Raw genomic sequence first — 16,252 nt, 5'->3', positions numbered from 1 at the left:
TCTTTCTCGATTTTCCGTCAAGTCTACCTGTACTTAAAGTTGACTGTAACTGGACAATTTGTGTTAACTGTTTGCGCATTCCACGGATACGCCCTTGTAGGCGTCTTGTTAAAGATAAAACTGAGCTGACTACTATTTTTGACAGCTTGTCTACTAACATTGTCGATGCGGCAGCAGAGATAAATGAGGAGGATTTTGGACCTGATTTTAATACTCATGCAAGCATTCAATCCATACTTACTAACCGTTCTTGGAACATAACATCTAATTTTGATTTTGAATTTACAAATTCATTGCAAGTGGAAATTTTCTTTCGGAAGTGAATGCGCGTAAATCTAGTGGATACGACTTGATACCTCCACGTTTGCTGAAAAAATCTACATGTGTAATATCGGAGCCTGTTGCAAAAATAATTAACTGTTCGATCAGTCTAGGTCATTACTCTTCACGTTGGAAGATGGTTTCTACAACATAAAGCACGCAAACTTGAATGCCTACGCTGATCAGTGGTACTCATCCGACAAGGACCCTGAAACCTTAAACAGAAGACTCAGACATAAAATTAGAATTGCTAACAGTGGGTATACATCTCGCAGATATGTGGGAAAGTTAATAATCAATTCAGTGTTCTCAAGAGATTAAAAAATATCAAGAGTAGAAATGCCATGCTACGTTTGGGGCTTTTATTTTACCACACCTTCAATATTGCCCTCTCATTCGGCACCTCTGTGGCAGTAAAAACTTCTGATACATTAGAATCCTTAAACAGACGAATTTTAAGATTCATTTTCAACGATAGAATGTCCAGCTATAATGAATTATTACATAAAGCAAACACGTTATCTTTATACATTGGGAGAATTCATAAAAGGCTTATGGTAATTTACAACAGCTTATTTAAATCGACTTATCCACAATATGTAAAAGAACTATTTATCAAGCCTTCGTGTTGATTGTTACTCACTCACTAAGAGGAGAGAACGTTCTGTCTTTGCCTATACCACCGACAACAAATTGTGGACTAGAATCTATGCGATATCAAGAAGCAAAAATATGGAACTTGCTCTCAGACGAGATGAGAACAAAATATTCCTTGAAACAGTTCAAAGGTGCTATAAAGAAAATGAACTTTTAATATTTTTAGCAATGTAGTGGTAATAAACTTGATGTATTGGTTTAATTTAATTCTTTTATTTTAATTTTCAGTTTGTTTGTTTTCCCTGGAAGATATTAGCTCAATAGAGCTACTCTGAAAATAAAGTGCATGCATGTATGTATGTTTACTCCAAACGTTTGTAAGGGTGGACTGTCTATATTCTCGCGCAACTAGTCAGATGCGCACGAACATTCATTTGAAGGCTTTCAAACGATTGTGTTTTCAAGCACGAAAAGGGTTGTGTACACAAAACGTCTGTAAGAGTGGACTGTGCATGTTTTCGCGCAACTAGTCAGACGCGGAGAAACATGCTTTTGAAGCTTTTCAGGACATGACCTTGAAGCGTGTAACTCGTGACTCTTTTCTTTGGAACAAAGCTGGCGATTTTATGCCCAAATATGGACAAAAATAAGATCGAAGGTGCACGCGCAGGAAAATGCTCCAGCTACGTTACATCCAAGTAAGGAAAATCTTAAACTCAGAAAACCCCAGTCTGAACCAGAGATAAACGCTTCCAGGTCTTGAGCTTCCGACACTATTTAACAATTACTACACTCTCGCTTGTTGCATATGAGATGATAGATAGCCAACCATAGGCGAGTAGCGCTGAGTTGGCTATAATCATCTCATATCCGACAAGCGCGAGTGGAACAGTTGTTTTATTAAAAACGCCAACAAATTTATGGATAAATCGTTTCTACTTTATTTTGTAAAAACAAAAAAAACTGATGTTTGTAGAGCATGGTGTAATGGCTCATATACCATGATAACTAAGCCAATCAAAACTCTAGAATTGCATTATCCAATGATCTAGTTTTTAATAAATTTAGTTATTTATTTCTTACGGACGGTATCCTGAGAATCCATTAATATGATTGGTTGCTGGAGCGGGCAGATTTTTCCTATCTCTTCAACAGCAAGGAATAATTATTTTATTTAACACTGACCGGCAAAGCTGCGAATTTAATGAGCGAATTTTTAATTTGTCTCAATCGTTTTGAAACGGCTTTTTCTACATTTCGCCAAGTTCGTTGACTTTTGAAAGCGAAAATTCACAAAATGTAACAAAATCCCTGTTCATTTTATGGTACTTTATGAGGCAATGTATAAAATAATGACCTTCCCAGATTTTCCTGGTAGGTTCTCCTACCCTTTAAAAATATAATTTAGAAATAAATAAAAACGTTAATCACTGGCCTAGGTCGGTCCGTACAGGGAAAAAGTGTGCCCTCGATCTTGAGTACGGCCTCGAGCGGTACTCAATACCTCGGGAACATTTTTTCCCCTATACGGATCTTCCGACCAGTTAATAACGTAGATATATATGACTCTTTTCGTCAATTCTGACTAGCTTCTTATGGCTGTCTTCTCATGGAACAATGTCTCTTGTGGCTAACAATTCCGGCCTATACGCGCTTTCCATGTTTTTGACATCTTAATATTATTATCACTAAAAATGCAAGAGCATCAGGACGACTAAGTTCTATTGGTCGAGAGGAAAAGCCCGGGGGGGGGGGGGGGGTACTCGATGTATCCCTGGTTGGGGAGGTGCGGCGCAACCCCTCATACCCTGACCCTGTTTAAGACAAATATCGCTGATTTTCCTACCCATTTTATGACAGAATTCCGATTTTTGATACCCTGTTTAAGACAAAAATTGATAAATCGATACCCTGATTAAGACAAAAAATAATAAATTCGATACCCTGTTCAAGACAAAAATCCCGAAAAACATACCCTGGCTGGCCGCACGTCCCCATTGAGCCCATATAAGGGAATACCCCCCCCCCCCCCCGCCCCCCCCCCCCCGGGAGGAAAAGCTTGTGCATTCTATCGCACAGATCGAAAGGCCCATTTTGATTTTAGAGTAAATACGTCCCTTTCAAATAAAGTGTTTCCCGGCCATGCCAAATTGTACTGCTGATCAAGAACCAATCGGCTATGGTATCACACAGCCTTTTTTCTGTTTTTTTTTTTTTTACTTATATAGCTTATAGGAAACTAAGAGCGAACCAGCCAAAGAAAACATACAGCACTTGTGTTGTTTCTATATTTTTCAATCACGTCACGCAGAAATTCAACTTTACTGAAAAAAGCAAAACACTCAAAAAGTCACGGTTTTGCCCGGAGCCCTTTATTTGGAGAAGAGAATTCCTCCCGAAGAAAGTTTTACAAAGTAATGTTCTCACCAATGGCTTGGATAGCGCTGGATAGTACCACAATGACGTATTCCGGCAGTATCAAAATTAAACAATGCCAAATTTGTTGTGGATCAGAAAACGATCGGCAAAAAAAACAGCAATGGGAAGTTGTTTTCCGATCTTTTCATCAGACGTTTCCGTTGTAAACAGGCGAGTAACAAATATTTTCCAGTTGGCAGAGAAAGCGATTGAGTTAGAGAGGCCGGGTATCTCACGCTATTTTGATGTCATTGTAAAATGTCAAGTTATGTTAAATTTCGTTCGCAGGAGAGAACCAAAATTAATGAGATTTAGAGCGGTGGAGCATGTCATATATTTATGGTGTTTCTGAACATTTTAAACGCCTATTTTCACTCTCATTTTTCCTATATTCGTTATTAAGACCTTAATTGGCACTCGGCGCCAGCTGAGAGAAACGGGGATCCGATCGGAAGTAGGACGTTTGTTTTCCAGACGGCCAGATCTTACGTCTACAGTGCCTACCTCCGACTTAATTGTTCGTCCAACTGTTGTTTTGAAGGATGACAAACATACTATTAAAATGAAAGAGAATTCCTACGAAGCACTACACGTTTAAAATCCAGCAGGTTCTAAACATACACTGAAAGACGAAAAAACAACCATTCTTTCTTTGTTAGAGTATTTTTTGGGTTGGTTGGCTTTGATGTCTTGGTGGGGGCAAATATCCCACGAGCTGGTGTTGCAAAAATGCGCTGCTTCTTAAAATTTATTTATTTTTCCTGAGTAAATCGCACTGTAAAGAATACCGTGACATTCCAAAGTTGCCAGGAATAATAAAACCTCGCTGTAAGCAGGAATCTTGTCTTCCGTGGTAATTTATGTATGAAGAGACACTTTTGGTGATCCCTCTTCCAAGGACGTTCGTAATGGGATCAGAATCTTGCGTATTTCCCGCAGCAAGCGAGGGCCAAGTCCATACGACAGACACATAGAGGTCGCCGGGCTACGTTGTAGGAAAGTGCTCTGCTGCTCCGTTAACTGGGATTACAAAAACAGACAGCTTAATTAATCTTTCGTATCGAAATTGGGTGCGCCGAAATGTCACGCTTCCTTCTTCTAGTGAGAACTCATAAATTTGTCGATAGATTCACATTTCCTATGTTTCAAAAACAATTTTGGCTGCGTGGAGATGATCGTACCAACAAGTGACAACTTTTGGGTTTTTAGGTTCTGACTAAATCATCACAACCAATATTTTCTCTGGCAGCCATTTTCTAATCCAATCAGGAACCAGCAACCTTTCCTTCCTGCGTTTGACACCCGCAGCCAGTGACACAGTTATGCGGTTTGATTGGTTTGATGTGTTTGTTGTCGGTGAAAGCGTTAATGGGATTACCTTAGTGTATGTCAAAGCGGCTGACTGACCCGTTGCCGCCAATCTGCAAGTCCAATGTGAATTTCCTGCTAACACAACCATTCAAGAGGTCCAATTTCCTGTAAGAGATCCAAGTTCTGCTCACGTGCCAATTTTATTTTTTGAAGCTGCTTCATCTTTTATGGATCTCTCAAACAAGCTTATTTCCGGTCTAAATATTATACATTACTTAATTCACTTTACCATTTATCAACATTCCGGCACTTCTAAACCCTTCACAGACTGCAGTTCTTCGCAAATTGAGCAACTGTTGAAAAACGTGGAAATAATCAACAGGGCTTCTTTTTTTGTTTCTCTATCGGCATTCATGCAAGGATACTTCTTTGCGGAAAATTTAAATGCGATTACAGCGGCGAGGATTTTGAAAAACAATACTGCATAGTTTTCTTTCATTAAGCTAAGTGGAAGAAATTCTTCTCTAGGTAATAATTTATGAAATCTAGTATCTTTTGTAACGCAAGTTTCTTTTATTTTTTCCATTTTAACGATCGCTTGCGCTTTATAAAAATGTAACATTCCCGAAACTAAAGCCACTTATTCTCACGTTGAAATCTTAAGGCCTTCTGTGACTGATGTGACTACCCCTCCGTTAAGTGTGAGTTACGGTCCATGTATTCAATCAGTATTGTGAAATTTGATGGAAATCATTGCGCTTTGATTACCTTGTAATAATTATTAAGTCGACGTTTTCTTTGACAGATCATTACAAATACCGTTCACAATGCCTTACATGCGTCGCCTTTTTCAAAAAGAGAATCTTCCGATGGTCACGAATCTGACAGGAAAGACAAACGATTCTGAAAGAGATCTCCGCAGTTCAATGTTGTTTGCTGAACATTAATTTGTCCATAATTTATAATCTTCGTTAACTTTCAAAGATTCAGAATCGAGTTGATGCGGAGCGCCCTTCGACGAACCTCCTCAGCCTCTCATATCTCAGGGCGTTTCTTTTCTTTTTTTTTTTTTATCAATTGCATGTTTAAGATGGGAAAACTTACGGACGTGTGCACGCTTGTGTGTGTTTGATCCATTTTTTCCTTCTTAACGTCGGTAGAGCTAGTTTCATTGTTTTGGAAATTATGCTACAAACTATGTAAGACATGCTCGGCTCTTTTGCGGTTTCGTTTTGGCCACTATGTAATCTAACATCACTGGTGCCAGAAATCAGAAAAAGAAACAGACACAATGTCGCAAGTTTAAAGCTCTCAAACTTGTCTGGAATTGAGAATTTGCAGTTTTTTTTTACAGATAATCAGATGTTTAGATTGTAAACACAGCACTGATCATGGCTAAACTTCGCTTTCAATGGCCTAAAGCCTGATCCAGCTCAAACCAGGCTCGGGTTTCTGGAGATGGTTCCAAAGACAAACACGACATCATTCATACGAATTCAAATTTAAGTTGTTTCACCTCGGTCTAGTCCCTGTACTCAATGTCACGCTTAAGTCTAACAGAAACGTCATGAATTAACAGTGAAACATGGTCTGCGATGAGACGAATGGCCTTAATCGATGCTTGTGGTCACGAGAACGTTGTCTAAAAATATTATTTCCCGTTAATTTTGCGATTACTCCATGTCGCTCGGCTTGGAAAGTGTGAATACACATCATCAAGAATAAAATTGATGAGAACGGTGTGGATATTTAGAAAGAAAATTGAAAGTTCATCGTCAGGTGCTCTCGTGCTCCACGTCGTTGTCAAGACGAGAACGGCAAAGAAATGTATCCGAATGTAAAACGCACGTGCAGGGCGTGCAGAACTATTGTTTTTGCTACTTAAACCTGTTGTTATGTTGCGTTCTTGTAGCCGTCGTCGTTGTCCTTGCTTAAGGATGATGATGACATCATTGTGATCATCGTCATCATCATCATGACTATAATTATTCAGGTTATTCAGTATTATTATTATTACTCATAATCATGGTATTAGAAGTCAACAATTGAAGACGACGAACAGAGTATCAGAGAATACTTGTCCCGACACGACATGGATCTTACAGGATGATGTTGCAGTTGAGTGATTTTTGAAGCTTGAGTCATCTTATTGAAAGGATTAATTAGGCACTGTGTAATTCCACTTTATTTCAAAACAGTGCGAGCTCAACATACCTGCGAGAGAAAAAATCTCGAAGTTTGAGAGGTTGAATCCTATGGTTAGTTTTCTTCATTAAAATAGTTTTCTCAAAATTGGAAAGAACCGAGGTCCATATCCAAACCTTCGTTGACTCATAAAACAAAGGATAAAGTGAAACGCTTGAACAAAAACAAAAAAGTCGATGCGGGTTTGCGGAAAACAGCTCGCCTTTAAGTGTTGCATCGGCCATGACACAGTCTGTGATCACGCCAACGATTTTCAGTGGTTACATTATGAGGAGACACAGCTTTGTTGCAATAAAAAAGTGAAAACAGGAAATTGAGGTCGCGATCTGCGGTTAAACATCAGCCACAAGTGTGCCACAAATTCCGGATTAAGTCTTGCTGTGTTAGCGGAATTATCAAATACTGGTCCTAAAGATCAGTTAGGGACAGTAAAAAAAACAAATCAAACCCCCTTTCACAGTCACAGTCCTTGGTACACATAGAGCATTGATCTGTTAAGCTGCCTATTTCATGGCGAGTGATGAATGAATGATTTTAAGGGGATTAGAAGACTTGTGTTTAAACAATTGCTTTCGATCACTACATCGCCATTCTCCATTTTAATTTAAAATGATTCTGATCTTTCAATAGCTTTCAAAAGTTCTTGTAATCTTATTACTTGATCATTGATGGTAATGTTATGGGATTTTTCACCAGTTAGCTATGTTTGGGTGACGGCTGAGACCCTGTTTGAGAAGCCCTAGTATATACATTTCTACATCAACACTCGGAATCTAGCTTTAGTTTAAGCTTACTAACTTATCTTGGAAACGATTCAAGATTTCTTTACTTAAATTTCAAACATATTTGGTTATAAAAATTTTGTTGACGGTGTTTACAAAAACCCGAGATCTTTGCGTTGAAAATGTCTGTGATTTCTAATTATTTGCATACTGTCCGTCTCCCTTGCATGAGACGCACATAAGGTGAATTCGCATGAAATGGAAAGAAAATGGCCAACAAGCCCGACGACGCGATTTTACACGAAGAAAATGTTATACATTCCTTTGTCTGCAAACTCAAAGACATCTAACAAATTGGGCTTAACAGGTCACTTCTTGAGTTTAAGCATAGCGATGAGGATAATCCACTGAATCCAGCAGAAAAAATGAAAGAAGAGGAAGGAAACCAGGTTTTTAGACGGATAGTCTGTCTGGTTGAGACGTGCGAACAGAGAGGGCCTGGGGAGTAAATTCCAGAATGATTATTAACCTCGGGTGGTAAAGACGTTCAATTTAACAATTTGCAGCCACATTTAGGAAGGGTTCACGATTCAATTTGTGTTTGTAACGATCGCACAGTGCCGTTAAGCTCTTTTTGAAGAATGGCGCTGAAGTGGTATCGCAAAAAGCATGCTGTGACTTACTGGTGAAAATGACGCTTAAGCGATCAATTACAATCATTGCGAAAGGAATAACGGAGTCCACCCAAGCATACTGGGAAGACTCAAAGAGGGTTTTTAATGTATGAGAATAATACAATCCATCCTCCCTACAGCGTTTTTTGTTCTGTAACTGCAGTCCTATAGACTGCCAATTGTCCATACGCTTTATTCTTTTATCGATGAAAACGGTTATCCGTCAAACAGGGAGTGTATTTCATAGGGAGGCAGTTCGGAGGGAATAGAATGAACCGCGCTGAGAGGGAAAAAAGACACTGCGTGCCTTTTTTTTCTCCACTGACATCAAACGGCTTGCGACATAATCGAGCCTGCTTGGTAATCAAGCGGATTTGGAAGACATCGAGTGTTTTTTTCTATAAACCGAGAAGTGTCATGTCATAAAGTTGACACAAACTGGATCTCTCTTTTCTCTTTTTTTCCGTGCATTTTATCTTAGCACCACTCGTAAAGGGGAATGATCATTTTTGAAAAACGACATTGCACATTTAGCTGTGCGGATTTTTCAGTTGTTGTTGTTTTTTTTTTCAAGCAACCTCCATTCTTTACTCCACGCTTAATCTTGCAGGAGTTGCTCGAAAACAAACTTTGCGTGTTAAAGTAAGGAATCATTACAAGGGACTACTTAATCCCATAATGGCTGCCTGCTCAATTTATAGAGTAAATCATTCTGAATTTCACATTGGCGAGGAGATTTTGACGTTAAACGGTTAATCGGTCAAATTTAGGTGCTTTTATCACAAGATGCTGGAAACTCGTCTCGGAGTTGAAGAGACGTAGTGGATTAGCATTTTTAGAGATCAAACTGTTGCTCACGGCTAACAGCATACGGTAGGCTTCCACTTCTGAAATTAAATGTTTATCAACCTTACTATGTTTTTGTCTTTTGAGGATTTATCGGGTTTCATTGATTGTTGGCAAGACTCAATAGTGAGTCTAAAGTTTGCCATTTATCTAAACGACGAAATTACGGCGACCTTGCATTTTTCAGTGACTATTTATGATGAACGAGAACATGTTGCATTTTCTGAACCAGCGAGTTTATAATAGGAATCTTATAGAAGCTGATAGATGGACAAAGGTGTTCATCAAGGACGCAATTAACTTGTTAACAAGAAAAAGAAAATTTTCCTAGTTATTTTATCAGTGTAGCACTTGACGGTTGCCAAAACGTCCTGCATCTACTGGTCTTTGCTCTCTCAGCATACTTCATTCGGATGTCCCACTCTCGTAAGTTGCAAATGAATTTAAATCCCGCATAACCTCATCCTGTTTCCTTCCCTCTGTTTTGAAAACACATACATCTCGAAATAAAGTTATTTTCGGTTAGGTCGAGAGGTAACCGGGCGGAAAATGTAACCTGTGCCACAAGATCTGAAGCGGTATGTCTTCCAGTCTTGGTAAGTTAGTGGATCGAACGAAACGTTCTGCCATAGGACCTACGAACAAAACCTATCCCTGATCCAAAACCTCGGCTCAAACTATCTCTGTCCTAGCAAGATGTAAAGTCTGTGGCGTTTCAAAATAAGTCATGCAGATTTAAATTAACGAAAAGATCGGAATTCTGCTTTCGATTCTACTGATGGCATCTCGTAGTTCAGTTCAGCTTTCCATTTCCTTTGCACGAATCAGTCGACCAAGTTACAATGTAAACAGGTCACCTGGAGTAAAAGATTCATTAGGTGATCAGTGTTTGCCTTTTTAACTCGCATTTAAGTTGTCGTTTTTTTACATTGTTGAGCTCAAAGCATTTTACGGACGTCATTTCAACGTTTTCACTCGCGTATTTAGTTTTCACTTTCGAGTTTCAATTGTATCTCTTCGCATTCAGTCAATCTCGTTTTCATACATTCAAACTGAGCCACTGAGTTTCATAAGAATGATTGGAAATGGGGTTGAGGTCTGTAGATTGTACAGAAAGCATTACGACACGTCGTTACTGATCGTAGTTGAAGTTCTCCACAAACCGAACAGATTTTCATCATTCTATGTTGTTTCTTAGCAGAACAGGGCATTAAAGAGTGTGTATCAAAGTGAAATGTTTTCATGATAAATGTACGCTATCCAACACCTGATTTATTAGAACCAGTGGAGTTTCCCTCGTCTGATCGTTGTTCGTTGCTGAAGCTCTGACAAAAGCTGAGCCGCTTTCCCTGTGCTAGCGAGTTCTACAACTGATGGAACACTGGACAAGTTTGGTTAGTAAACAATTTCACGCATCATTCTATTCCTCTTTCCTGAAGCTTGGGTGGTCGGAAGAAAGTGACCAACCACAAAATGAACACAGGAAAGCGAAATGACACAAAATAACTTCAAAATCTCAAGATCCTCTGAGAGAACTAACTAAAAATAGCCTATTGCAAATGAAATAAACAGGGTATATACGCCCATGAACCTAGAGGACTTTATTTGAACGTTTTGTTTACAAAAATAATACCAGAACATCACTGCTTTACTTTGATAAGATCACAAGTTTGTCGAACAATGTCATGTTTGTTGCTTTTTCATTTGGTTTGCGCTGCTTGTCAAGCTCTGATAAACACGTTTTTGAAATGATTTAAAAGTGAATCGGCATGAAAGCGTCGATTCTCTAATTAGCTTCCTCAAAGTTTTGACTCCGCAAATGGGTCGTGTTTGTATTTCTGTGCAACTTTCTGGGAAACTTAATTTCACTGGTCCATTTAGACACTTTGCAACGAGGCTAACTTTACTGCGACATTTGTCAAACGTTCATCCAGTCAAATGGTTTCCTGAGCAGTATCTTCAAGCTGTAAGTTGTTGTGTTTGGTGTCGAAAATAAGCAACTTTACATTGAAGACTGGAAAATGGCCGGCTGACAAGGGTTCTTTTCCAAACGATTTTGATGTTCAGTTATGTGCAAAATGTTACATTGCAACACGTAATTTTGAAGACGTTTTGTAAAGTAAACAGACGAAACTTGGCGTTGAATCGAGTTCATTGGCCTAGAGAGACGGATTAATCCTAATAGCTTTTGTGTGAGCACTTCTCGGGTAAAATAATTAGGCACACATCTTAAAGGCTCTTATGAAAAGCAGAGCCTTTAATCTTGTTTTGAATTTGTCTACGTGCATGAAATGCTGTCACATTTTTATTTGAAATAAGTTTGGACCTTGCGAGTGAATTGAGGACCGAGCGTACTTCAACAACCAAACTCTTTTTTTCACACAGAAGGCTACTTGACAGCATTGGAGAGGAATTGTTCCAATATTCTGTAAATGCCTGAGTTAACTGACTCATTTTTCAGTTCTGTGTGAGTTGCTTGTTTTACGTTTCCTTGAATCTCGCTTCATAACATGTCAATGATAAAACTGATGAGACTTCGAACTGCTTTCAGAACTCCATCCGAGAATGCAGTATGCCAAAGATAAATACTCTTTAAGATCTACTCTTGGAGAAAATGACTAGCTCAAATAGGCAAATAAATTGTCTGCTCCAATTTTACATGATAACGACTGAATTTTAAATAAGACTGAGAAATTTGTAAGAAATGCCAATAAATAAACCTTTCTGAAGCCAAGACTGAACTGGACTAAATGTGTTTTACTCTGCCATTGTCCACTGGATGATTTTCTCGAAAAACTCTCAAAGTTTCAATGACATCGAAAAGTTATTAGTGATCAACATGAAATGCACAAAAGAGACGCTTTATATATGGCAGAATTCCAAATATTTTAAACTTAGATCTCACTCACTCCCAACTGATATTAACTGAAACAAACTCAAGACGGTCTATGACTGGAGGGAAAATAAATGTCTCGGGCGATAAGGCGACGTAAAATGCCGACGAGTAAATAGTTGAGAGTGTTTAAAACTCTTAGTGGAACTTCCATGACATTCCTTCCATGCAGACTTCGGAAAGACAGTTGTTCATAAACTTAATTAGACAACTAAAATCATACCTTCGAGAAAATGGCGAAGATTTCAATGAACTGGCTAATTAGCTTTAGTGGAAATGCAGAAGATTGATGCAGTTCATGCGAAAATGGTTAAACGGTAAATGACTTTGCCGTAATTTATCTAAACTAACAGAAAAATTTGAAATAGTTGAGGCATGATAACATGGTGCCTGAGACAATAACCTCTAAGTCCAGTCAATTCAACAAGATTAATTTAAACTAACTCAGCATCTGTAGTTTTGCGGCTTGGCGAGAGAATCCCTTGGCAAGCACTTTGTGTGTACCTTTTGTTTATTAAAATGTAAAAATTTTTACAAAAAAATATCTCTATGGACTTCGCTGAAGGGAAAATGCTGAACTGAAAATAATTTTCCTGGACCAACTGTAAAAAATTGAAATTTCATGCGTCACGCGACTTCAGACAAAATTTGCAAGATTATACGACTTAGTTGCAAAAGACACATTGAAACAAAACAATATACAATAACGGTAAAATTCGATTGACCTTAAGGTGAACACAAAACACTTCTTATTGATTTAATTCCCCCTGACATAAAATCGAGGGAAAAAATCGTACTTTGCGACTGAAGAAGTGGCCTGTAGTTTTTGACAGACGTACCATATCATGGGGACTAATTGAGGATCTTCGTAGGGCGCATCAGTTGTTCGTGTGGAACTTTCTATGTTTTCACAAACCCCCAGATAATTTCCAGTGTATTTCATGTTTTTACAAGGATTTTCTATGTGTAAGCGGATCTGAATGTGACGTTTCGATTTTGCCATTAGCTAGTCAATTGTTTGAAAGAATTAGAGGTCGAGGAATACATTCCAAAATCTTTGATTCAATATTTTCTTTTCCCCGTGCCGACTCAGTTGATGCTTGTTTTACATTTTTGGCACATACTTTCCAAACAGGTGACTTAGCGAACAAAAGCTTTAAAAGAAAAAACCAGCAATCCAATTTAAACCTTTTCATTCAGGATTTAACCCTGCAGAGTCTCAGCTCATGGATATTCTGCGGGAGTCACAAAATTTGATAGCCGAGTAAGCTCGTGTCGGGTAAAAAGAACAAGCGCCAGCTAAAATAACAGCTACCACAAACACTGAGCGTACTAAACCGCTTTTTGCTAAATGCTGGCTTTTTGGGCAGGCAATTGTTGAAACCAAATGTTTTGGAAACAATTTGACGAGTCAATCACTATTCAATTAGATACATGCGACTCAATGAATTCACTAAAAGCGTAGCGAGGATTTTTTTTGAAAATCTTTAATTAATTTAGTCGCTCAAGAGAATGAGCCCCAGCCAGGGAAATGACAAACTCCCAATTTCGTTGACTAAAGTTGTTTCCGAAATAATAATTTCAAACTCCGGAAATGGCCGAAGGAAATACAGCCGGACAATCTCTGCATATTCTTCATGCTGTATTGACTGTGAAGTTTCCCCTAAAATTGTTTGGCTTAATTTTTTTCGCTTTGCCTCCTCAAAACAGAATCGTATGATATCGGTGTATTTATTGAAATAATTTTTCTTTAGCATTTTTTTCCAAAAGGACAACAATCTGTTTATCCCTTCCCTTATCAATATTTGCAGCACCGCGAAATGAAACGGTCGTAAATAGCAAAGATAATGTTTATTCAGTGAGCTAATTCGCACAATACAGACAAACGCAGTTGATAGGATTTTGGCATATTATTGTAAGAGTAACCCTGGAGCATAACGCCTTACTGAGAGGTCGGGGCACACCTCAAATAGTTTCGGGAAAAATTTTTAAATTCTTTTGGGTGAAAATTTTCGTTTGATTTGCTTTGTCTCAACCTCTGCACAACTCAAATTCGATCAGTTTGTGCTGGAGCTAACTAAAGAGACAGAGAAATGGAATGTTCTGCAAAAGATTTTTTTAAATTTTTCAATGTTGCTTTTAAGCAGCGAAATTTGTTACCAAAAACCTCCAAGTACCGGTTTTAAGAGCGAAGTAGAAAATACTATCTAGATTTCACCAGCGGTTTACAAGAGTTTCTTCTTCATGATTCCAGGCTTTGTTAACAACATGTACACTCCAAATTTGTGTATATGTAGATATGTTTTTTTTTATCGCAAACCAATTTGATACATAATCACCCAAACTCTCGACCTTTGAGGGATATTTTCACCTAGCTAAGAAACATTCTGTGCTATATATACACACAATACTTAACGCTACTCTTCAAAAGCGCATCTTAATGTCTTTCTTATCTTTAATAACGTCCTTGTGCAATTAGCAAAAGAATAACACAAACAGAAACATTTTGCGCTCTACTGCCATTAAGGCATTCAGCGCAGTAACTAAAGATCGATTATCGTGCTAGACAATTTGTTCAGTGGCCAAGTTTTGTCTCTCGCAAATAACCGCAAAAGACTGATGAATGCCACGAGTAAGATTGACCACACTAAGTGGTGCTCTTGATCGAATGCCATCTTTTAGTGTTTTTGTTTTTTAAACCTTGTAGCTTAAAGGCCGACAATTGAGGCAGTTACAATTCGAGTATAACCCATGTGAATTGGGCACAGTCCAGTAGGAACCGTAAGTCGCCAGTGATGGGTTTCTTGCGCTTTGGTTCATGGCCGAGCAGGCATTGCATAATCCATGAATTGAACCGCTGAAAGGTTCGCTTGAGAGGCTACGAAATCTTGTGGCAGGAAAACTCAGGCCACGAGGAGATCCTGTAATCTTTTTCGCCTCTAACAGAGCGGTTTTCTGCATAATGTTTTTGGGTACTAATACACTTGTCTTTTGGTTAGCTGAAAAAGCGTCTTTTCCGGCTTCTTCGTCTCTTTCTTCCTTGCTCTTTTTGCCCAAAATGTTGTCAATACTAAACGGATGGACGTCATCCGCAAATTCTTCTTGAAGGAATGGTTTTACAGTTTCCTCATCTTTTACATCTCCCCAAGACAGCTCCGCCGTAGTCCGACCCTTGTTTTCAATGTCGCTTGTCTTATTCTCTGGTTGTGACACGGCTAAATCTTCAGCGGCTCTTTGGGTCAATCCTTCATCTTGATCAAGGGAGATTTTGCTGAATTGTGAGCATCCGTTTGACTTCGAATCTGCGTCAGTGTCAACGGAGTTGGCTTCGACTTCGTCTTCGTCTTCCCCGTCCTCACCTTTTCCTCGATAATTTCTCTGTCTTCGTCGCCTTCTCCTAAAATTTCCTTCCTCAAACATTTCTTCGTATGACGGATCGAGACTCCAATAACATCCTTTTCCGGGATCCGAACGTTCGCGCGGAATCTTAACGAAGCATTTATTCAGTGACAAGTTATGTCGAATGCTGTTTTGCCAACCGCGTTTGTTCAAGCGGTAGTACGGGAAATTTTCCGTGATGAACTGATAAATCCCACTCAATGTTATTTTCTCGTTTGGTGCCTGTTTGATGGCCATCGAGATGAGAGCTACATAAGAGTACGGTGGCTTTGGGAGTGGCTCTTGTTCGCGAAAAAATATGCCTGCACCATGGCAGTTTAAAGGAAGGCCATTGCCGCTCCATTGCGGGTAAAATGCTGAAGGGTAACTTGACAGAGGCGGATGAAAAGACGGCTGGTAAAGATATGGAGACAAGTAACAACTACGATGCGATGGGAACATATTGTGTTTCCACTCGATGGCGCACGTTTTCTGCAATGACAAGTGAAGCGCGCGTTCGTTGTTTCTGAAGCCGTCCAAGAAGTTGCCGTAAAGAGGCTTGTGACACACTGAAGGAAATCCGCGCAGAGCGGCATTTTTATTTATGGACCACCGGCATTGTTTGTTTATAAGATAAGTACAGCTTTTGTGTCAAATTATTTATTTACAAACAATCCATAAGGACACAAAGACCACACATTCCCAGATAAGAGCGGAAATGAATCCCTTGGCACAAAAATCGCTCCTTACGAATTTTATTGATCCCCTTGACAAGTCTTCACGAAGTCACGAGACGGGTGTAACACTATTATAAATATTTACTTTGAAAATCGAGACCTGAGCTTTCATTTCACACGCACAAGATGGCTTAATTCAGCTTACAGGAA

At 38.9% G+C, this 16,252-nt stretch overlaps 1 protein-coding gene and 1 long non-coding RNA gene across 2 annotated transcripts in view; one reads left to right on the top strand and one right to left on the bottom strand.

Annotated features, from left to right (window-relative positions):
- LOC138013551 (uncharacterized) overlaps window positions 1-1,290 on the top strand; it is a 23,214-nt gene extending 21,924 nt beyond the window's left edge. Inside the window, exon 3 of the long non-coding RNA XR_011125258.1 lies at window positions 1,207-1,290. This is a non-coding gene — a long non-coding RNA (uncharacterized lncRNA). The remainder of the gene's footprint in view (window positions 1-1,206) is intronic.
- Window positions 1,291-13,823: 12,533 nt separating this feature from the next.
- Window positions 13,824-15,947, bottom strand: LOC138059425 (fork head domain-containing protein L1-like). Its single transcript, XM_068905021.1, has one exon. The coding sequence runs from the start codon at window positions 15,825-15,827 to the stop codon at window positions 14,682-14,684; it is 1,146 nt and encodes a 381-aa protein (XP_068761122.1). The 5' UTR covers window positions 15,828-15,947; the 3' UTR covers window positions 13,824-14,681.
- Window positions 15,948-16,252: the final 305 nt, after the last annotated feature.

The sequence above is a fragment of the Montipora capricornis genome, chromosome 8 (assembly GCF_036669925.1).
Source record: "Montipora capricornis isolate CH-2021 chromosome 8, ASM3666992v2, whole genome shotgun sequence".
In the NCBI taxonomy this organism is placed as follows: domain Eukaryota; kingdom Metazoa; phylum Cnidaria; class Anthozoa; order Scleractinia; family Acroporidae; genus Montipora; species Montipora capricornis.
This window is presented reverse-complemented; position numbering and strand designations above follow the sequence as displayed.

Coding starts and splice junctions, on each gene's coding strand:
- LOC138059425 (XM_068905021.1), bottom strand. CDS start 15,827: ATGTTCCCATCGCATCGTAGTTGTTACTTGTCTCCATATCTTTACCAG.